Below are 21,594 nucleotides of genomic sequence, written 5' to 3' on the forward strand. Positions count from 1 at the left end.
TGAGTAGAGAACTATTGATGGCTACTAACCACAATGGCTATGCTCTGCCTGCACAATCAGAGGCAGCAATGCTTCCGAACACCATGAGAAATCACAGGGGAGAGGGCTCTTGTGCGCAGGTCCTCCTTGAGGGCTTCCCAGAGGCATCTAGCTGGCCACTGTGAGAACCAGAGGCTGGCCTAGATGGGCCATTGGCCTGATCCAGCTGAAGGCACTTCTTATGTTCTTATGCACACTTCTCTTGCAGATCAACATGAACTTACTGTATTTTTCGCTCCATAAGACGCACTTTTTTCCTCCTAAAAAGTAAGGGGAAATGTTAGTGCGTCTTATGGAGCGAATGGCACTGCGCAGAGAGGGAGAGCTGCGCAGCGCCCCTTCAGTGAAGCGGGAGGAGGAACGGAGCGCCTTCTGTTCCCCTTCCCGCTTCTCTGAAGGGGTGCTGCGCAGCTCTCCCTCTCTGCACAGCGCCTCTCCTGCGAAGCTGGAGGAGGAACAGAAGGGGCTCCTTCTGTTTCTCCTCCCGCTTGACTGAAGGGGCGCTGCGCAGCTCTCGCTCTCTGCGCAGCGCCCCTTCAGCGAAGCGCCTCTCTTGGCTTCTGCCCGCTGCCCAGGAGAGGCTGTGCATGGCTATCCCAGAAGACAGAACAGCCAGAGGCTATCCCAGAAGCCAGAATCCCTCTTGCTGTTCTGGCTTCTGGGATTCAGAATATTTGTTTTCTTGTTTTCCTCCTCCAAAAACTAGGTGTGCCTTATGGTCTGGTGCATCTTATGGAGCGAAAAATACAGTATTTCTTATTCTTTAGAAACCAGAGTTGTTGACACTTGCGTTTAGGTATTTAATGTGGCCTGGAATGTTTCTTGACCTTGAAGGCAAAAAAGGGAAAGTTAATTCTTTCTCCGTTTCTCTCTCTTCCTGACAGGGTTCATAGGCTACGCTTCACACCTCTACAAGCTTGTAGCAGATTGGGAGGGTCTTGACAGTGATAGCGACCAGCTGTTTTATACGAAAGTCTTCTTGGATCCAGAAAAACGGGTAAATTCAGGGTGCAGAGAAGTTGCGTGCATGTGTGCCAATGTGTGCCAAATTTTATATAAATTTTTATTTTTAAAAATTTACATAAAACAAGCTATTGGGTGCTCAAACAACCCCTAAATTACCTATATGTAATGAAATAAAGCTACTTGTTTGGGAACCTGTGGCCCGTCAGCCAAACTTGGCCACCAGGCTGCTCATCATTCGGCCCACAAGGATGTCAGGTGTGGGATGGATAAGGCTTCTAAGGAACAGGAGGGAGCTGAAAGTTGTTCCTTTGCTGGAGCTCTTTTCAAATTTAAAAATCCACCACCCATAAGTGGACAGTATTGAAATGACTTGGTGGTCCACGATTTGTACCTGTCTGGTGTAAACAGACATTTTGCTCTACCTTTAGAGAGAAGAGCCAGGCTTCATGGCCTTTCAAAACCCCTTTTCCAGCTCTTACGATAATGTGATTTCTATTTTGTCTCCCCCATAGACGAACATCAATATCACTTTGGATCACAGGTGTCGGATATTTCAAAATCTGAATGGAGCCCTAGGTGAGCATCTGTGAAAGGAGATGGAGAAGTGTCTTGCATTTCTGCAACCTCAGTTCTGGGGTTTGTGAGGAGTCAGGTTTTTAACAGTGAAACTCCCTGCCTGTTGACAGGGAGTTAAATGATTTTATTTGATAATTTTAAAAAGTGCTTGCTGTCCTGGGCGCTTTCAGAAGGAAGGACGGGATATAAATGGTAATAAATGAATGGACCCTTTGAAATGAGTGGGCATGACTAACTTAGTTCCATTATTTTCAGTGGGGCTGCTGTAAGTAGTTGGCTTCAACCTCTTAAGTCATCTTGCAAAGTTGCAGTCAGGCATTGTGGAAGTTTCTTAATCCATATCCTTCTGGCTGCCCTGATCTCTGCATGCCCTGAACAAAAGCAGGTTTTGGCTGAGCTTTTGATGCAAGTAGCTACAAAAAACTTTGCCTAAGGCTATGGCAGGAACCAAAACTAGATCGTAGGGGGTGTAGGTGATTGTTACTCTCTCAAAACATTGTGTTTTATTTTGTTTCTTTTTTTAAAAGAAGTCAACAACCGATACACAATTAATCACTTATTTCTTCATATTGTTTTGATGTTTTTGTCATAATCAGCAAGTGCGGAAATAACTACAGTGGTACCTCGGGTTACATACTGTCAGGGGTTCAGGAGCAGAGGGACAGGAAAGGGAGGAATTAGAGACCGAGGGAGAGGAATCCGAGGGAGAGGTCAGCGATGATAGCCGTCCGAGGTCTCTAAGTCTCTCCAGCGAATCAGAGGATTCACAGAAAGGGGCTCCCGTGATCAGAGCTAGGGGGTTGCCAGAGGGAACACCTCAGGAAGGAGGGGCCAGAGGGGACTCAGAGAGCAGCAGCTGGAAATCGGGACCAGCTTCCCCACTGGAGAGCAGTAGGGGGGAGGAGCCCCAGGCATCGGCAGCAGGCAGCTTTCCGTCAGCGGAAGGACATGAGTCAGGGTTAGCCACGCCTGCATCAGAGAGCGAGGAAACGGTCAAAAGGAAGGTCAGGGGCAGCGCGCGAGCGCCAAGTTCAAATGTACAAGAGGGTGGCGCAATGAGCAGCCCGGAGAGGGAGCCGGGTCCCAAAGCCCGCCGAAGAGAGGGGGAGGAGTCCGAGGGGTCCGCATCCGAGGCGTCCAGGAAGGAAGGCACCCCGGGGGGTAGTAGGACCCAGAGGCGGAAGGAGAAACGAAGAAGGTGGAGTAAGGCTAGAGTCTTAAACTGGTGTACAGGGGGCGGAGACTCAGACGAGGCTTCGCTGGTCTAGGGTCTAGACGTAGAGACGCACGCTAGGGCTTGAAAATGGGAACTAAACTTCAATAAAGACTTTTGTACAGTTCTGCTGGCTAGCGTTGGTCTTCTGTGAGCTGGGACCTGGAGGCAGTCTCTGACAGTAAGCCTCGTCTCACATTTTCATCGGTTTTCTTCGCCTCAAGCATCGCTACGGGAGCGAGGCAGGGAGGGCAGAAGACTGGTGCCTTGCGAGCTCACAAAAGTCAGGCGAGATGACTACAGAACAGAAAATAGCTTCCCTGCAAGAAGCGGTGACACAACTCAGCGCTGAAATGTTCGCATCCAGGAAGAGAGAGGAAGAAGCGGCGGCTTCCTGCAAAGATCTTCAAGCCAGGTTGGAAGGGCTTGCGAAGCAGGGGCTACCGGGACCCAGATCCGAGGGGATTGGGTTGGGGAAGAGAGGAGGCAGCATTGTATCTTATTTTGATGGGAATTTGCAGCAGTACCCCAATTTCCGAGCAGACGTGCTGTTTGCGCTGCAGCTGTTGGATAGAGACTTTAGAGATGAGCAAGAGAAAGTGGGGTTTATCTTGTCCCATTTGCATGGGGACGCGAAAGCATGGCTGCGCAATCTGTGGAGGGATAAGGATCCAGCGCTCCAAAGCGCAAATGCATTCATTAAGGCAATGGATTCCTGTTTCTTATCAAACATAGACATTGACATTGCCCGGAAAGACATATTTGGGCTAAGACAAGGGAAAGCCAGCGTAAGGCAGTATCATTCCCGGTTTTTTGCATTGGTCAACGCGCTGAATTGGGATAAGGATTCTCCGCCAGTTAGAGACCTTTTTTTGGAGGGATTGAGCCCACAGATCAAGGAGGAGATGGCACGGGGAGAGAGACCCACAACCACTCAGCAAGTGGTTGAAAGAGCGCTATCGATTGGGGTGAGGCAGGAAGAACGCCCATGGAGCAAAGAAGAAGGGCGTTGGGGACGCACACCAGCGAGAGTGCCCCCCCTCTTGCCCAGAGATGCAGCGCGTGCGCAGTCCACGCCTCCACAGGAAGGGGGCGAAGAGCAGGTGGAGATTGGCGGTGCTAGGGCTCACTCAGCTACCAGAGCCTTAACACCGGGAGCAGTCAAACCGAAGCTGCCTAGAGGGAACAGGAAGTGCTATATATGTGATAGTGGACAGCACATGGCGAAAGAGTGTCCCCAGAGGCTCCACAAGCACACTGCAGCTTCAGTGACAGTACTGGAAACAACTCAGCAGAGAGAACCACAGCAGGGAAACGACGGAGTCTGGCTGGAAACAGAGGCACTGGGGCCCAGCCAGACGAGTCAGTGAGGAAGTCCCCAGAGATTTTGCAGCCCACAGACCCCCTCCCGCCCAAACCAGTGGTGCAGCTCACCGCATCGCTCCAGCTGCCCAATGGACTCACCTTAGAAGTGCCTATTACAATTGACTCTGGCAGTAATGCAGACTTTATAGGACTGGAGTTCATTCAACAACACAACGTAGCGTTACTGCCAGCCACGCTGCCCCTGAAGGTTGTCACGGTGGATGGCAGGGAACTGCTAGGGGGGCAGGTGGTACAGCAGACGCCGCTGATGGTGATGCAAATTGGGAATCACCGGGAGGTCATCAGCTTCAATGTCACCCAACTGTCGGACACGCCTGTAGTATTAGGCATGAGTTGGCTGCACCGGCACAGCCCAGCATTGGCTTGGTACCAGTGCCAACTGACTTTTGGCTCCTCCTACTGTGCGGAACACTGCATTATACCCAGCCCAGAAGGGGAAGAGGAAGACCCGCAGTTACAGTTGGGCACGCTGCAAGCAGTACCCCTCAAGTATGCGGAGTTTTTGGAGGTATTCTGCGAGAAGGAGGCGGACAAGCTACCTCCTCACAGACCCTATGACTGCAAGATTGACCTCCTGCCGGGGGCGACGCTGCCAACTGGGAAACTGTACTCCATGTCTGAGGATGAACTGCAGGAACTCAGGGAGTTCATAGATCACAATTTGAAGCGCGGGTTCATCCGGGAGTCAAAAGCGGTGGGGGGCAGTCCAGTATTCTTTGTGAAGAAGCGGGACACGCCCCAAAAGAGGCTGGTGGTGGACTATCGAATTTTAAACTCGAAAACCAAGCCCTCAGCCTTCCCCATGCCCAAGATAGACGACCTGCTCGCGACGGTGCGGAAAGGACGCGTTTTCACCAAGTTGGATCTACGAGGGGCGTACAACCTGATTCGCATGCGCGAAGGCGACGAGTGGAAGACGGCCATGTTCACGCCACTGGGCACCTACGAATACAGAGTTATGCCCTTCGGATTACAAAATGGCTCTCACTGTTTCCAAGCCTTTATGCATCATGTGCTGGCGGGGCTCCTTTACAAGAAGTGCGTATGCTTCCTGGACGACATCCTGATTTTTTCGGAATCGCGAGAGGCGCACGAGAGGGATGTCAGGGAAGTTCTGCAGAGACTGAAGGAGCACAGGCTGTACGCCAAGCTGGAGAAGTGCCAGTTCGACGTGACGGAGGTGGATTTCCTGGGCTACAAGTTGTCGGACAAGGGGCTCGCCATGGACAGCGCCAAGGTTCGCGCAGTTTTGGACTGGAAAAGCCCACGCAATCGGAAGGAAGTCCAGCGGTTTGTCGGCTTTGCCAACTTTTACCGCAAGTTCATCAAGGGATTTGCCATGCAGACAATGGCCATCACCGACACGTTCAGCTCCAAGAAGAAGAAATTCATCTGGACGGAGCAAGCGGAGCAGTCCTTTCAGAAACTCAAGCGTCTCTTCGCGTCCGAAGAGCAGCTGCTGCATGTGAATCCCAGCAGACCCATGAGGGTGGAGACAGACGCCTCAGACAGAGCCGTGGGAGCTGTCCTGTTGCAACAAGACCAGCAGGGGGACTGGAGGCCGTGCGCCTTCTACTCGAGGAAGCTCAGCAAGTCGGAGCAGAATTATACCATCTGGGACAGGGAGTTGCTAGCCATACATGCAGCGTTCAAGGCATGGCGGCACTTCCTTATCGGAGCCAGACACACAGTGCAGGTCCACACGGACCACAAGAATCTGGAGTACTGGCGCACGGCTAGGTTCCTCAACCAGAGACACATCAGATGGGCAGAGTTCTTCGCGGACTTCGACTTCAAGATAGAGCACATTCCAGGCGACAACAACGTGATGGCGGATGCATTGTCCAGAAAGCCGCAATACCTTGAGGAAGCGGCACCGTCGGCGGCCAAGCACATTTTCGCACCGGAAGCGTGGGCATGCGCGTCGGCAACCGTGGACCTGGACGCCGTACGTCGCGCGCTGCGGGAAGACCCCTTCGCACAGGCCAAGATGGAGGAGGTGCACAGGGGCACAGCGAAGGCCGACGAGTTCCAGATACGCGATGGGTTGCTCCTCCACAAGGGCGCACTCTACGTGCCGGGAGACGACCTCCGCGCAAGGGTACTGCAGCAGCTACACGACGCTCCCACCGCCGGGCACTTTGGCAAAGAAAAGACTGTCGAACTAGTAGCGAGAGACTTTTGGTGGCCCAAGATGCGGGGGGAGGTAGCGGATTACGTCTCGAGATGTGACACCTGCCAAAGGGCCAAGTCAGTTCACAAACCGCCGGCGGGACTACTGGAACCGCTGCAGACACCGTCTGAACCGTGGGAGAGGGTGGCCCTGGACTTCGTCACGGATCTGCCCAGCTCGAGGGGAAAGACAGCAGTGCTAGTGGTGGTGGACATGTTTACTAAGATGGCACACTTCATTCCGTGTGCGAAGGTAGCCACGGCAGAGCAGACCGCCAAACTGTTCATAGACCACGTGTTCAAAGTCCACGGTCTGCCACGGTCGATTCTCTCCGACCGGGGGCGACAGTTCATCTCGAACTTCTGGCAGAAGCTGATGGGCATTCTGAACGTCAAAGTCAATTTGGCGTCGGCGAGACACCCACAGACCAACGGGCAAGCGGAGAGGGTCAACGCCATCATGCAACAGTACCTGAGATGCTACGCCAATCAGCAGCCCACGACATGGGTGGACTACCTGCCACTCGCCGAGTTCGCTTACAACAACACGAAGCACGTGTCGACGGGGGTGACGCCGTTCTTCGCCAACAACGGGAGGCATCCCAGAACCTTCCCGAGTTTAGAGAGAGTGGGGGAGGGGGAGCCACAGGCAGCGGAAGCCTTAGCGTCGGAGCTGCAGGAAGTCCACGAACAACTCAGGAGGCAGTTAGAACTAGCAAAACACGCATACAAAGTGCAGGCCGACAGACACAGAAGAGTTGGGGAAGACATACAGGTGGGAGACTGGGTCTGGTTAGCAGCGCAAGCAGTGCCGACCAGATCGTTAGCGAAGAAGAAGCTAGGACATAAGCAGCTAGGACCTTACCAAGTCCAGGCACAGGTCAATCCAGTGGCCTTCCGGTTGGCTCTTCCGGAGGGTTCCAGAATGCATCCGGTGTTCCATAGATCGGTGCTCACGCCCTACAAAGCACCTCATAGATTTCAGGAGCCAGACACAGCACCAGACCCGCTCAGAGAAGGGCCCAGAAAGGGGGGGTCGCCAAGGAGGGGGCACATCAACGAGGTCACAGAGATTTTAGACTCGAGATGGGGGGAAGAGGGAGTAGAATATCTCCTAGCCAGAGAGGGTACCCCGGCCAGTGCCAACAGCTGGGTACCGGACTATGCTTTAGAGGAGCCTCTGCTCAAAGAGGAGTTTCATGCCCTCCTCCCACACAGGCCCATGCCAGCCGAGTATTTCGACAACTGGCTCTTCACACCCACTCTTTCAGCCAGCACATTCCAGGGGTTCGCCTCGGACGAGGAACAGGCCCCAGTCACGATCTCCCAGGTGGGTTCGCCACCGGGGTCTGCCTCAGACCGCTCTTATTGGTGGGACGATCGACAAGAGGAGCAGTGGCGCAGGAAGTGGCTGAGGGGTCCTTGGCAGGGACCACCCGAAGAGGGGGAGGGGGGCGAGACGGACATGGACGTGTTGGGGGAAGACGTGGGGTTCGAGCGAGGAGGCAGAGAGATGGAAGCAGAGGAGAGCGACGTCGACGAGTACATGGGGGACGAACTGTATCCTGCACGCACCCCCGCTACGACGGAGCACCCAGTACCCACACCGGAAGGAGGGGAGGGGGGAAGGGGGGCTTCGAGGGGGGGATGGATGTCAGGGGTTCAGGAGCAGAGGGACAGGAAAGGGAGGAATTAGAGACCGAGGGAGAGGAATCCGAGGGAGAGGTCAGCGATGATAGCCGTCCGAGGTCTCTAAGTCTCTCCAGCGAATCAGAGGATTCACAGAAAGGAGCTCCCGTGGTCAGAGCTAGGGGGTTGCCAGAGGGAACACCTCAGGAAGGAGGGGCCAGAGGGGACTCAGAGAGCAGCAGCTGGAAATCGGGACCAGCTTCCCCACCGGAGAGCAGTAGGGGGGAGGAGCCCCAGGCATCGGCAGCAGGCAGCTTTCCGTCAGCGGAAGGACATGAGTCAGGGTTAGCCACGCCTGCATCAGAGAGCGAGGAAACGGTCAAAAGGAAGGTCAGGGGCAGCGCGCGCGCGCCAAGTTCAAATGTACAAGAGGGTGGCGCAATGAGCAGCCCGGAGAGGGAGCCGGGTCCCAAAGCCCGCCGAAGAGAGGGGGAGGAGTCCGAGGGGTCCGCATCCGAGGCGTCCAGGAAGGAAGGCACCCCGGGGGGTAGTAGGACCCAGAGGCGGAAGGAGAAACGAAGAAGGTGGAGTAAGGCTAGAGTCTTAAACTGGTGTACAGGGGGCGGAGACTCAGACGAGGCTTCGCTGGTCTAGGGTCTAGACGTAGAGACGCACGCTAGGGCTTGAAAATGGGAACTAAACTTCAATAAAGACTTTTGTACAGTTCTGCTGGCTAGCGTTGGTCTTCTGTGAGCTGGGACCTGGAGGCAGTCTCTGACACATACGCTTCAGGTTGCAAACGCTTCAGTTACAGACTCCACTAACCCAGAAATAGTGCTTCAGTTTAAGAACTTTGCTTCAGGATGAGAACAGAAATCGTGCTCTGGCAGCGCGGTGGCAGCGGGAGGCCCCATTAGCTAAAGTGGTGCTTCAGGTTAAGCACAGTTTCAGGTTAAGAACGGACCTCCGGAACAAATTTAGTACGTAACCAAAGGTTCCACTGTACATGGAAAAGCATGGTAGTTCATTGTTCCCTTCTGTTCTCTCCCTCTTTTTTTTTAAGATGAGGTGGTCCTGAAGTTTGAGAACGGGCGCGTGAGAGCACGGAACCTCGCATTTGACACCCTCGCGGTTGTCATTCATGGCAACGGCCCCACCAAGGTAAGGCCAGCCAGGATGTTCCAGAACCATAGGGACCTAAACAGAGCCTAGCTGCTGGATCAGGTCAGTGGCCCATCTAGCCTCACAGTGGCTGACCTGTGGGAAACCCTCAAGCATGATCTGACCACAAGAGCTCTCTCCTCTCCTGTGGTTTCCGTCAATTGGCATTCAGAAGCATCTGACGGTGGAAGCAGAGCCATCGTGGCTCGGAGCCATCAAAAGCCCTATCCTCCTCCATGAATTTGCCTGATCCTCTTTTAAAGCCATCCAGGTGCGTGGCCACCACTGCCTCCTGTGGCAGTGAGTTCCACAGTTTAACCCTGCACTGTGGGAAGAAGGACTTCATCTGTCCTGAACCATCGGCTGTGATTTCTAGTGTCACAAGAGAGGGAGAAAAAACTTTTTCTCTCCATGCCATGCATAATTCTGTAAACTTCTCCCATCTCGCCTCTCGCTCGCCTTTTCTCTAAAGTGTCCCAAGGAGGGGAGAGCGCTTCTTGAACTCGGGCCCCGCTTGCAGACTTCTATTTTTGAGCACCTGGGCAGCCACTTTGAGAACAAGATGGGCCTTTGGAACGATCCAGTTTTGTGTTCTTAGACTAGAAGGAAAGATGTCCTCGCTTGCAGACTTAACAGAGCAAAGCGAGTGTTTCTGTTCCAGCTTTGCGACTAAGGATCTGGGAATCTTTCTCTCTCCTCAAAAGCTGCAGCTGAACTACCTGGGGAACTACATCCCACGGACCTGGACCTTTGAGACGGGCTGCACGGTTTGCAACGAAAGCTTGAAGAGCCTCGCAGACCTGAAAGTAAGGACCAGCTGGCTTGCTGGGGTGGCTGGGATACCTGTGGGCCCTGTTTCGGACTCCAACTCCCATCATGCCTTGTTCATCAGCTGTGCTGGCTGGTGGGAGTTGGACAACAACCAGAGAGTCACATACATTCTCCACTTGCTGAGCTATGTCTCTTGCCATAGCTGCGCCTAGCTACCTCTGCTAAAACTCCCACCATCCCCATTCCCAGCCATTGCCCATTCTGGTTGGGGCTGGTGCAAGCTGGAGTCCCAGCAGGGCATTGTAGGCTACAGGTTCTCCTTCCTGGGATGAGGCCATCACTTGCCGTCACTGCCCGCTAGCTATCCCCGTTGCGACTCTTGCCTTCTTGTGATGGAAGAATGGGAAAGCTGTGGTCCTCCCAATTTTGCTGGGCAACAGTTCCCATCATCCCTGACCGGTGGCCCTGCTGGCTTGGGCTGATAGGAGCTGGTGTAGTCCCCATGGCACCCAGTTCCTGGTCTGTTGCCTTCATGTTGTGCTGGTGAGTTTCCTAGAAGTACAGTGGTACCTCAGGTTACATATGCTTCAGGTTACATACGCTTCAGGTTACAGACTCCGCTAACCCAGAAATAGTACCTCAGGTTAAGAACTTTGCTTCAGGATGAGAACAGAAATTGTGCTCCGGCGGCACAGCAGCAGGAGGAGGCCCCATTAGCTTAAGTGGTGCTTCAGGTTAAGAACAGTTTCAGGTTAAGAACGGACCTCCAGAACGAATTAAGTACTTCACCCGAGATACCACTGTACCTAGTTGGCCAATGTTAGAAATAGGATTCTGGAACCTGGATGGGGAACCTCACCTCCAGGGGCCTCAAGTGGATCACCGGAACCTCTCTCTTAGTTTTAATTTATTTATTTTGATACTTATAAGCCACACTCTCATAACCAGTATTGCAAAGTTGTATAAAGGACAGTATTACAATCAGAAACATCTGGCTGCACCCCGTATTTCCAGGCCACACGCCCGTCCTCTCCTTCACACCCCCATTGAGTTATTGTGCTTCACTTGAAATGCATCCTTTCCTACTTTAAAGGTAAAGGGACCCCTGACCATTAGGTCCAGTCGTGGCCGACTCTGGGGTTGCAGCGCTCATCTCGCTTTATTGGCCGAGGCTTCCGGGTCATGTGGCTTCCGGGTCATGTGGCCAACATGACTAAGCCGCTTCTGGCGAACCAGAGCAGTGCACGGAAACGCCGTTTACCTTCCCGCCGGAGCAGTACCTATTTAACTACTGGCACTTTGACGTGCTTTCAAACCGCTAGGTTGGCAGAAGCAGGGGCCGAGCAACGGGAGCTCAGCCCGTCACAAGGATTCGAACTGCCGACCTTCTGACCGGCAAGTCCTAGGCTCTGTGGTTTAACCCACAGTGCCACCCGCGTCACATTTCCTACTTTAAGTGGCTTAAAATGTAGCGAGGTTGCTTTAGCCCAGTGCATTTCTTCCTTTCCCCCAATAATAATAATAATAATAATAATAATAATAATAATAATAATAATAATAATAATAATTTATTATTTATACCCCGCCCATCTGGCTGGGCCTCCCCAGCCACTCTGGGCGGCTTCCATAGAAACCAAAAATACCCTAAAATATCACACATTAAAAACTTCCCTGAACAGGGCTGCCTTAAGATGTCTTCTGAATGTCAGGTAGTTGTTTATCGCTTTGACATCTGATGGGACGGCGTTCCACAGGGCGGGCGCCACTACCGAGAAGGCCCTCTGCCTGGTTCCCTGTAGCTTTGCTTCTCGCAATGAGGGAACCGCCAGAAGGCCCTCTGCGCTGGACCTCAGCGTCCGGGCAGAACGATGGGGGTGGAGACGCTCCTTCAGATATACTGGACCAAGGCCATTTAGGGCTTTAAAGTCAGCACCAACACTTTGAATTGTGCTCGGAAACATACTGGGAGCCAATGTAGGTCTTTCAAGACCGGTGTTATGTGGTCTCTGCGGCCGCTCCCAGTCACCAGTCTAGCTGCCGTGTTCTGGATTAGTTGTAGTTTCTGGGTCACCTTCAAAGGTAGCCCCACGTAGAGTGCATTGCAGTAATCCAAGCGGGAGATAACCAGAGCATGCACCACTCTGGCGAGACAGTCCGCGGGCAGATAGGGTCTCAGCCTACGTACCAGATGGAGCTGGTAAACAGCTGCCCTGGACACAGATTTGACCTGTGCCTCCATGGACAGCTGTGAGTCCAAAATGACTCCCAGGCTGCGCACCTGGTCCTTCAGGGGCACAGTTACCCCATTCCAGACCAGGGAATCCCCCACACCTGCCCACCTCCTGTCCCCCCAAAACAGTACTTCTGTCTTGTCAGGATTCAACCTCAATCTGTTAGCCGCCATCCAACCTCCAACCGCCTCCAGGCACTCACACAGGACCTTCACTGCCTTCACTGGTTCTGATTTGAAAGAGAGATTTTATTGAAGCTCTTTCATAATACAAGAAGAGAAAGGAAATTAGCTTTGCTATCCAGTTGCTATTTGGATCAAACTGGATGGCTCAGTTGGTAGAGCATGAGGCTCTTCATCTCAGGGCTGTGGGTTTGAGCCCCACATTGGGTTAAAAAAATCCTGCATTGTGGGTGGTTGGAGTAGGGGCCCAACGTGATCCCTTCCAAATCTACAGTTCTGTGATTCCATGATTCTAAATAAAAACAAAAAGAGAAAAGAAAATGCAGGGTCCGCTCTCAAAGGCAGTTCTCACACAGAAAGAGGTGGACCCTTCCAGCTCTCACCTGGGAACTTTCCTTTCTTCCCCCACCCTCCCACCCTGGGAGATCTTCCCTTCCCTGCCTGCCTCTTACTTAGGGTCCTTCACAAGCCATCCATCACCTTCATGTGTGTAATCTTTGGACCCCAGTAATGGCCCAGAGCAGAGAACATGCATCCTCGAACCCTGATCAATACCTCTTTCTTGTCTGGACGGAGGACAGAGCGGTTTGTGTGTAGAAACTAACCCACTGTAGAAAAGTAAAATTCACACTCGTCACTCCGCCCACTTTTGCCTCTGGCCCTGCCCACCGCTGGTATCTGGCCCCCAAAATGTTGCCCAGAAGAGAATGTGGCCCTCAGGCTGAAAGGGGCTCCCTATTGCTGAAGCAAGCCTTCGACCTGATCCAGCATATGTTGACATTCTTATCTGAAAGCATAGGTTGCCCATCACAGCTGGCTGTCTTGGTCTGTCTCGTCTTATTTATGTATTCTTGTCTTTTCGCCCCTCGTACCTGAACGCAGGAGGATGTGCTGCCTGTGGTCCTGATTGGCATCTTTGTCGAGCAGCCCACCCCGTTCCTCACCCCGTTCTTCCAGCGCCTGCGGAAGCTGCGCTACCCCAAGAAACGGATCCAGCTTTTCATCCACAATCGGGTGAGCACCTTCGTCCCATCCTTAGGGAGGGCCATTCGCCTCCCAGAAGCCTTTGCTCCTTTAAGCTCTCAGCCGGTGAGTGTGGCTGTTTTCACCAGACCAGCCATAGCTCTGGCATAAGGCGTTCTGCTGTGTGTTGTTGTGTCCAGGAGGAGCATCACCTCGACCAGGTAGAGGAGTTTGTGAACGAACACGGGCAAGAATACCGCTCTGTCAAAGTGGTTGGGCCGGATGACCATGTGGAGAATGCTGATGGCCGGAACATGGGCATGTAAGCCAATTATTATTATTATTATTAAGCTCAAGGTGGCACACATTGTTCTCCTGGCCCCCTCATTCTCTCCCCACAACAACCCTGTGAGGTAGGCGAGGCTGAGAGTGGTCACCCAGTAAGCTTCATGTCCGAGTGGGGATTTGAACCCGGGCCTCCCAGGTCCTAGCCCAATACTCTTAATAATTATACCACACTATCTCTCCTGATAAAAGGGACGCGGGTGGCGCTGTGGGTTAAACCACTGAGCCTAGTACTTGCCGATCAGAAGGTCGGCAGCTCAAATCCCCATGACGGCGTGAGCTCCCGTTGCTCGGTCCCTGCTCCTGCCAACCTAGCAGTTCGAAAGCACGTCAAAGTGCAAGTAGATAAATAGGTACCACTCCGGCGGGAAGGTAAACGGTGTTTCCATGCTCTGGTTCGCCAGAAGCAGCTTAGTCATGCTGGCCACATGACCCAGAAGCTGTACGCCGGCTCCCTCGGCCAGTAAAGCGAGATGAGCATCGCAACCCCAGAGTCGGCCACGACTGGACCTAATTGTCTGGGGTCCCTTTACCTTTTTATCTCTCCTGATGCTGTAACGCTTCTGACCTTTTGTTTGCTGGTGAGAGATCGCTAAGGTATAGACAGTGACTCTTTATAGTATCTGCCCTTTAAAACCTCTTGAACCAGCCATGGACTGACTGACTGATCTGCCTGCTTATTGCCTCTTTAGGGACCTGTGCAGGCAAGACCCAGTCTGTGAATATTATTTCAGCGTGGATGCCGAAGTGGTGCTGAAGAACCCTGATGCCCTGCGGATCTTGATCGAACAGAACAAGTGAGTCGCTTAGCTCAGCTTCCTGTTCTGTGGGTGCCTTAGGCAAGTTCAGGGAGAAGGTGTGGTCCTTCCACGTTCCACATCTGGATGCAGCTGCCAGATTGAAACAAACCTCTCTTGATGCAAGAGAGCCTGTCTCCGTTTGGATTGGATTGTTAATTTTAGACGTGATTCCTGCATTGTAGGAGTTGGACTTGAGGTCCCAACTATACAGTTCTATTATTCAAGGTGCCTCCCCCTCCACTCCACCATTTTGTGTGAGTTTAGGGGAGGGGGAAAGAGATACAGACTCCAGTTTTTCGAACAACTCTGCTTTCGTATTTCAAATCTTTAAAAGATGCAAGTTTCTAGCCCCTATGGAAGAGGAAATGTGCTTGAAACTGCTTGACTGGCTATCAAAACCCAGAGGAGTTTCTGAGTAAGGTTTTCCAGAATTGGAAGTTCATTGTCCTGCATAGCTCCTTTCGCTTAGTAAATGCCACAATCTTGGAGAAGTTATGCAAATGTACTTGGCTTAATTTTATGCATGTTCTGAAGTTAATCCTGGGCCAAATAGACCTGGGAATATCTTGCCTTTTGTTACGGAAATTACAGGGGGGGGCACATCTTTAAAGTTAAATATTACAAATATTATGCCTGAATATATCCTTCCAACTTGACAGCTCAGGGAAGTCACCTAGCTTTAAAAATAATATAAAATCATCTCCTTTCCCAGTTCCCCCCCATTCCAAAGCTATTTTCCCCTTGCAAAAGGACTCCAGGAAGTTTTCAGAGGTGACAATTGCTGGGCTCATTGTTAGCCAAAGGAAGCCAAATCTCATCACCTGACTCGCCTCAGGCTCCAGACATGCAAAGGAACTTCTATTGTACTTTTGGGTGGTGGGTACTTAAGACATATTTGTCTATGCTAATCTTATACCTGAGTCTTGCCCCGCCATGTCTGCTTATGCTAATCTTGTACCAAGGACTTGTATGGACCTGTTTGCCAAGGTTAACCCCTCCCCTTCGAACTGTATTCTGGGATGTGGGGAAAAGTTTTAAAAGTCTTTGTCACCCCTTCCTCTGGGTTCAAAATTTGCTCTTTGAACCTATTGCACAATAAACTTTGGTCTACAGCTATTTGCTCCGGTTGGCTGGACTCCTTCCTCTATTCCGCAGGGACCCGTGGGCTCTGCCCGACCAGCTGGGTAACTGAGCAGCCTTGCACCTAGATTTTTCCTTAACACTTTCATCCCACTGTTTCCCACCTCTATACAAGCAGAAGTACCTCCCCAAGTTTTGGGTTCATATGCACACTAATATCCAATTCTTTTCTGTGCCTTCCTTAACCCCCACCTCCCAGATTTGTGATTGCCCCACTTGTGAGTCGTCTTGGTAAGCTGTGGTCAAATTTCTGGGGGGCCCTCAGTGCCGACGGTTACTACGCCCGCTCAGAGGACTATGTGGATATCGTCCAGGGACGCCGGATGTGAGTACCATGAAGGATTTCAACAAAGCTTGGGCTGCTTCTCCATGTCACACTAAACCATAGTTTAGCACAAAGTGTTGTAGAAAAAACAGGGAGTTTGGCTTTTGCTGCCCAACTCCCCAAGGGACTGAGTCCCCTAAGTCCATGATCGGTCAGAGATGAATGGATGGAGGCAGGATCCACAGAAAGCAAGACAGATCTTTATTTTTCTGTTGCAACAGAGTTCCCTCCCCTAATTGCAAGTAGGTAGGAAAGACCCTGAGCAATGGTGTGCAAGCCCCTATAAAGACTTTGCCCACCCTGTAGCCCAAGACCACCCCCCAAAACATCATACATACATCACAGTAGGAGGTGGTCTCCAGCAGAAATTTCAGAGTGTTGCTTCTCTCCTGTCTGCCAGGATACCTGAGAATGCCTTACTTGATTGCATTTTCTGGGTAGCCTGGCCATTCCTTTGAGATGGTAAATCTCAAATAAAAATAGAATAAAAAGGTAGTTCCTGAATCTCTTGTGCATATTGAGTTTGCTCAGCTTAACAGATACTTGTCAGACTGTATTTGCAGGGAGGTGTAAGCTCCTACTGTCCAAAGTCAATAGGAAAATTTTTCCCATTTCCTTCCTCCTTGCAGAGAAATATTCGAGATCAATTTGAGAGAGTCAAAATGGCTTCAGGATTGCTCTCCTGTTCTATTTCAGACACATGGTTTATATACGGTACTTATGTATGTGTTTGCCTTGTACAATTATGAACATTTATTCTATATTTGAGACCTTAGCATTCTTACAACAATAGTCCATAAGTAGGAACGAGCTACAGGCTCCCAACCTTTTCTCTCCGAAGCTTCTGCCTCTGGTTTTGCTTAATCACAGTTTTTTGTGTCATCTGGACCAAGCAAACCATGGTTAGCATGAACTTGAACCGTGACTAGTTTCAAACAAGCCAACATCATGGATTGAGTGATTCCCTATGAAGAAAGATTGCAGCATTTTGGATTTTATAGTTTAGAGAAAAGGCGAGTGAGAGGTGACATGACAGAGGGGTTTAAAATTTTGCATAGCACGGAGTAAGCGTATAGGGAAAAATTTTCCTCCCTCTCTCAGAACATGAGAACTTGTGGACATCCAAGGAGGCTGAATGTTGTAAGATTCAGGGTGGATAAAAGAAAATGCTTCTTCATGCAGCACATCATTAAACTATGGGACATGCTCACATGATGACCACTAGCTTTAAAAGAAGACAAATTCATGGAGAAGAGGACTATTGAGGGCTACCAGCCAGGATGGCTGTTTTCTGCCTCCACAGTTGAAAGCAGCAATGCTGCTTCTTTGGCTGATTTTTGAATCCGTTTTTTAATTGATGGAACAATTTTAAAAATCAGAATATAGCGTATTTTTCCATGTATAAGACGCCCCCATGTATAAGATGACCCCTATTTTTTTAAACCCCAAATTAAGAAATTAAGTTGTTTAGCTTTTGGGGGGTGGGTGTGGGGGAGGTCACTTCCGCCAATTGCTCACCTGCTTGCCTGACACTACTGATCACTTGCCACAGCCACTGTCGATCGCACACCTTGCCGCAGCCACCAATCGCCTGCCTGCCTCGCCACAGCCGCCAATCGCCTGCCCAATTGTCGCTGCCAATCTCCAGCTTGCTGCTGCCATTAACCGCAAGTTACACTATCCGCAACCCCCAATTTTTGCCTCTCTTTTTAAAAAAAAAAAAAAAAAAAAGCAAAAAGCATCGTCTTATACACGGAAAAATACGGTAGCTGATGAAACTAAAAATAATAAGAATGGCAGCCTTAATAACTGTATATGGTAAAAGGCCTTGGGGTGGTTAATGCGCCTTCATGCCTAATTCTTTCTCCCCGCCCCCCTTTTTCAGTGGCCTGTGGAACGTCCCATACATCTCTAGCGTCTACCTGATAAAAGGTAGCATCCTGAGATCGCAGCTCACTCAGACCGACTTTTTCCACAGCGGCAAGCTAGATGCAGACATGGCTTTCTGCCACAACATCCGGGAACAGGTTGGTGTGGCAAGAACAGAAGCGTTGTGGTGCAGGGTTGGGGTGGGTGTGCGAATTGCTGTTGTTATCTCTGCAGCAGGGTACTTGCCTTCCGCATCCTAGAGCCACCGAATCAGCATGAAAGAGGAGCTTTTTTAGCCTCTGAGATGGAATCTCCTCGCCCTTTGGTGCTGATTGGAGCTAGAGGGAAAGGAAGAAAGTGAGGATCAGCTCCTGGGGACACTCTGGAGAAGAGCAGCAAGGAGTTGGAGCTGTCCTGTATGCTTCTGTTTCAAGAGAAAAGTGTGCAAGTTCTGCAAATGGAACTTTGCAGAAAAAGCAACTTTTGTTGTTGTTTAGTCGTTTAGTCGTGTCTGACTCTTCTTGTCTCTCCATGGACAAGAGCACGCCAGGCACTCCTGTCTTCCACTGCCTCCCGCAGTTTGGTCAAACTCATGCTGGTAGCTTCGAGAACACCATCCAACCATCTCATCCTCTGTTGTCCCCTTCTCCTTGTGCCCTCCATCTTTCCCAACATCAGGGTCTTTTCCAGGGAGTCTTCTCTTCTCATGAGGTGGCCAAAGTATTGGAGCCTCAGCTTCAGGATCTGTCCTTCCAGTGAGCACTCAGGGCTGATTTCCTTCAGAATGGAGAAGTTTGATCTTCTTGCAGTCCATGGGACTCTCAAGAGTCTCCTCCAGCACCATAATTCCAAAGCATCAATTCTTCGGCAATCAGCCTTCTTTATGGTCCACCTCTCACTTCCATACATCACTACTGGGAAAACCATAGCTTTAACTATACGGACCTTTGTTGGCAACTTAAGTCTCTCCAAAAGAAGATATTGGAGCACTCATAATTTACCCCTGCATTGGAGGGGGTTGAACTAGATGACTCTTGGGGTCCCTTCCGAATCTGCAATGCTAAGGTTCTGTGTATGTGCACAGAAAATAGTAGATCTAGCTGACAGGCAATGCATTGAGATCTGCACTGATCGTTGCAATGCGTCCCTAATTATTGGATATTCTTAGAAGGTTGCATAATCTTAGAAGGGGACATAGCTGTGGCTATCATGAAGCAACCCTGCACTTCTGAATTTGCCACTACACTCCTGGGCAAGAAGCTGTGTTGTTCTGGAATAGTGGGGAGGAAAACCACAGACTAGGCCAACTGGGAAAAGAAACCACAGGGTAGATTGGCTTCATGGGATACTAGTTTTCAATTGTGAGCAACGGTTCTCCTCATTTGCAGGGCATCTTCCTCTTTGTGACGAACCAGCAACAGTTTGGCCATATCCTCTCGCTGGAGACTTATCAGACAAGCCACCTGCACAATGATCTCTGGCAGATCTTCAGCAACCCAGAGGTGAGATGTCTCTTGTGGAATAACCCAGCGGGCAGTACCTTTCGCAAAATTTAGGAGCTAGCGGGATTTCTCTAGGAACCAGTTTGAAGGGAGAAATGTGTAAGCAGAGCAAGAGGAGAGGTCCTGTGTTCGTGCTGCTGTTGTGTGTTCAGCGGTGATGTGGGTTTTCCGGAAAGTTTTAAATAGTGCCGGTGGGAGTTTGAATAATCCCAGCTGCAGGGATGGGAATAATCCCAGCTGCAGTGGGGAGAGTGCTTCTGCGCTCAGGTCTTGCTGGTGAGTTTCCCATTGATTCATCTCGTTGGCCACTGTGAGAACAGCAAGCTGGACTAGATGGGCCATTGGCCTGATCCTGCAGCCAGGCTCCCCTTATGTTCTTAAGAGAATGGGAGCTTCCAATTTTAATTCAGCTGCAAACATTTGGGAGACATGGGGCATGCGATTTCCCCAGGGCCACCCATTATGAGCTTAATTTTGAACCCCAGCCCAAGCTTTTAAAATTAGGGTGGATCTTTCTCAGACATGAGCCCCTGGGTAAGGTAAAGGTAAAGGGACCCCTGACCATTAGGTCCAGTCGTGGCCGACTCTGGGGTTGCGGTGCTCATCTCGCTTTACTGGCCGAGGGAGCCGGCGTACAGCTTCTGGGTCATGTGGCCAGCATGACTAAGCCGCTTCTGGTGAACCAGAGCAGCGCAGGGAAACGCCGTTTACCTTCCCACCATAGCGGTACCTATTTATCTACTTGCACTTTGACGTGCTTTCGAACTGCTAGGTTGGCAGGAGCAGGGACCGAGCAATGGGAGCTCACCCCGTGGTGGGGATTCGAACCGCCGACCTTCTGATCGGCAAGTCCTAGGCTCTGTGGTTTAACCCACAGCACCACCCTGAGCCCCTGGGTACCTGTCTCTAAATGGGTGTCTCGATAAAATTGACAATCATAAGCCATACATTCAAACATAGACAGAAGGACATGATCTCTTCAATCCATTGGGTAATACATGGCGGACGCTTGTCTTTCCCGCCTTAAGTCTCTAATAGCCACCGTAAGGGCTTACACAAAACCATTTCTCCTGCCACCCGTTAGTCCCCACACCACAAGGATATGATTTAAGAATGTGTCACCTTCCTCACCCACCCAGCCCCCCAACGTTCATTTGTTCTTATTTTCTCCTGACACAGGACTGGAAGGAGAAATACATTCACGAAAACTACACCGCAGCCTTGAAAGGGAAACTGGTAGAAACGGTAAATAGCCCTTGACTCTTTTGAAACGGGACTGCTGAATTGGGGTGCAGAGGACCAAAAGAGCAGATAGGCAAACTGAAGGAGGTGCCTGCTCCCAGGGCCCCACGTTCAGGTGCACATGGCCTTTTCGGTGGTGGTTTCCCCGGAGATATTCATTTGGCTTCGTAGCTGGAGGCACTAATGCTTCTGAATGGCAGTTGCTGGAAACCACAGGAGGAGAGAGGGATCTTTGGTTCAGATCCTGCTTGTGGGCTCCCTTCTGGGGCACCTGGTTGGCTGTTGTTCTGATCCAGCAGGCCCTTCTTATGTTCTGTGTTTTGCTTTCACCCAGTTCTAATATGTGGTTATTTTTTTTAAAATCCTGTTTAGCACCACTTTGTGTGTTTGTGTTTATGGGAATTTATTTTATATTGCTTGTGTCTCAAGAGCATATTTCTTATCTTTAAGCTGCCTTGTGGATTTTTAAAAAGGTGGGTTATAAATCCTTCAACATAAGTATCTGAATTCACGATATTTTATTTCGCAATCTATTTCTGAGACGTTTTGTTGCCTGCCATTTATTGGTTTATTTACCAAGTTTAAAAGAAAACGCTTTTCAACAAGGCATTGCTAATCCGATACACAGTATACGATTAAGAGAAAATAATCAAAACAATGTATGAAAATAGAAATCAAAATGTTTTTAAAAAAGAGAGAGAGAGTTACCACACTTCCTCTCCTACTGCTTTCCCCCAGGGAAAACCACTCTTTAGCGCTCAATTGGAGCAAACAGTAATTCAGGTTTCCCCCGGATTGCCTTTTGTTCCAATTGATCGCGAAAGAGCAGCTTTTGCCTTGGAAAGCAGCAGGGCAAGGGGACTCATGCTTTCTAGGCACGGCACAAGCCGAAGTGTGGACGAGCCAAAATGATGGAAGAAATTCATCTTAGTCAGCCGATGGATGAGTGACAGAAAAGGAGATGAATGGAACTCCCCAAGGAAAAGCACCCCAGAGGGCAATCACATAGTAGCAGTGCCTCTTCTGTGATTGCCCTGGAGCTTTGGAATTCCCTTTCTCAAGAGATTCACTCATCTTCCTCT

At 50.7% G+C, this 21,594-nt stretch overlaps 1 protein-coding gene across 2 annotated transcripts in view; it reads left to right on the forward strand.

Moving 5' to 3' along the window:
* Positions 1 to 21,594, forward strand: part of PLOD1 (procollagen-lysine,2-oxoglutarate 5-dioxygenase 1) — a 42,963-nt gene that overhangs the window by 10,475 nt on the left and 10,894 nt on the right. The window contains exons 5-16 of one of the 2 annotated variants that reach the window (XM_077930957.1): positions 924 to 1,036; positions 1,518 to 1,581; positions 9,045 to 9,142; positions 9,847 to 9,948; positions 13,209 to 13,340; positions 13,490 to 13,611; positions 14,327 to 14,431; positions 15,774 to 15,899; positions 16,529 to 16,621; positions 17,785 to 17,926; positions 19,157 to 19,270; positions 20,450 to 20,515. In XM_077930957.1, the coding sequence (XP_077787083.1) occupies positions 924 to 1,036; positions 1,518 to 1,581; positions 9,045 to 9,142; positions 9,847 to 9,948; positions 13,209 to 13,340; positions 13,490 to 13,611; positions 14,327 to 14,431; positions 15,774 to 15,899; positions 16,529 to 16,621; positions 17,785 to 17,926; positions 19,157 to 19,270; positions 20,450 to 20,515 (1,277 nt within the window). The remainder of the gene's footprint in view (positions 1 to 923; positions 1,037 to 1,517; positions 1,582 to 9,044; positions 9,143 to 9,846; positions 9,949 to 13,208; positions 13,341 to 13,489; positions 13,612 to 14,326; positions 14,432 to 15,773; positions 15,900 to 16,528; positions 16,622 to 17,784; positions 17,927 to 19,156; positions 19,271 to 20,449; positions 20,516 to 21,594) is intronic. The other variant, XM_028741611.2, reaches the window with a different exon arrangement.

This window comes from Podarcis muralis, chromosome 7 (assembly GCF_964188315.1).
Source record: "Podarcis muralis chromosome 7, rPodMur119.hap1.1, whole genome shotgun sequence".
Classification (NCBI taxonomy): Eukaryota; Metazoa; Chordata; class Lepidosauria; order Squamata; family Lacertidae; genus Podarcis; species Podarcis muralis.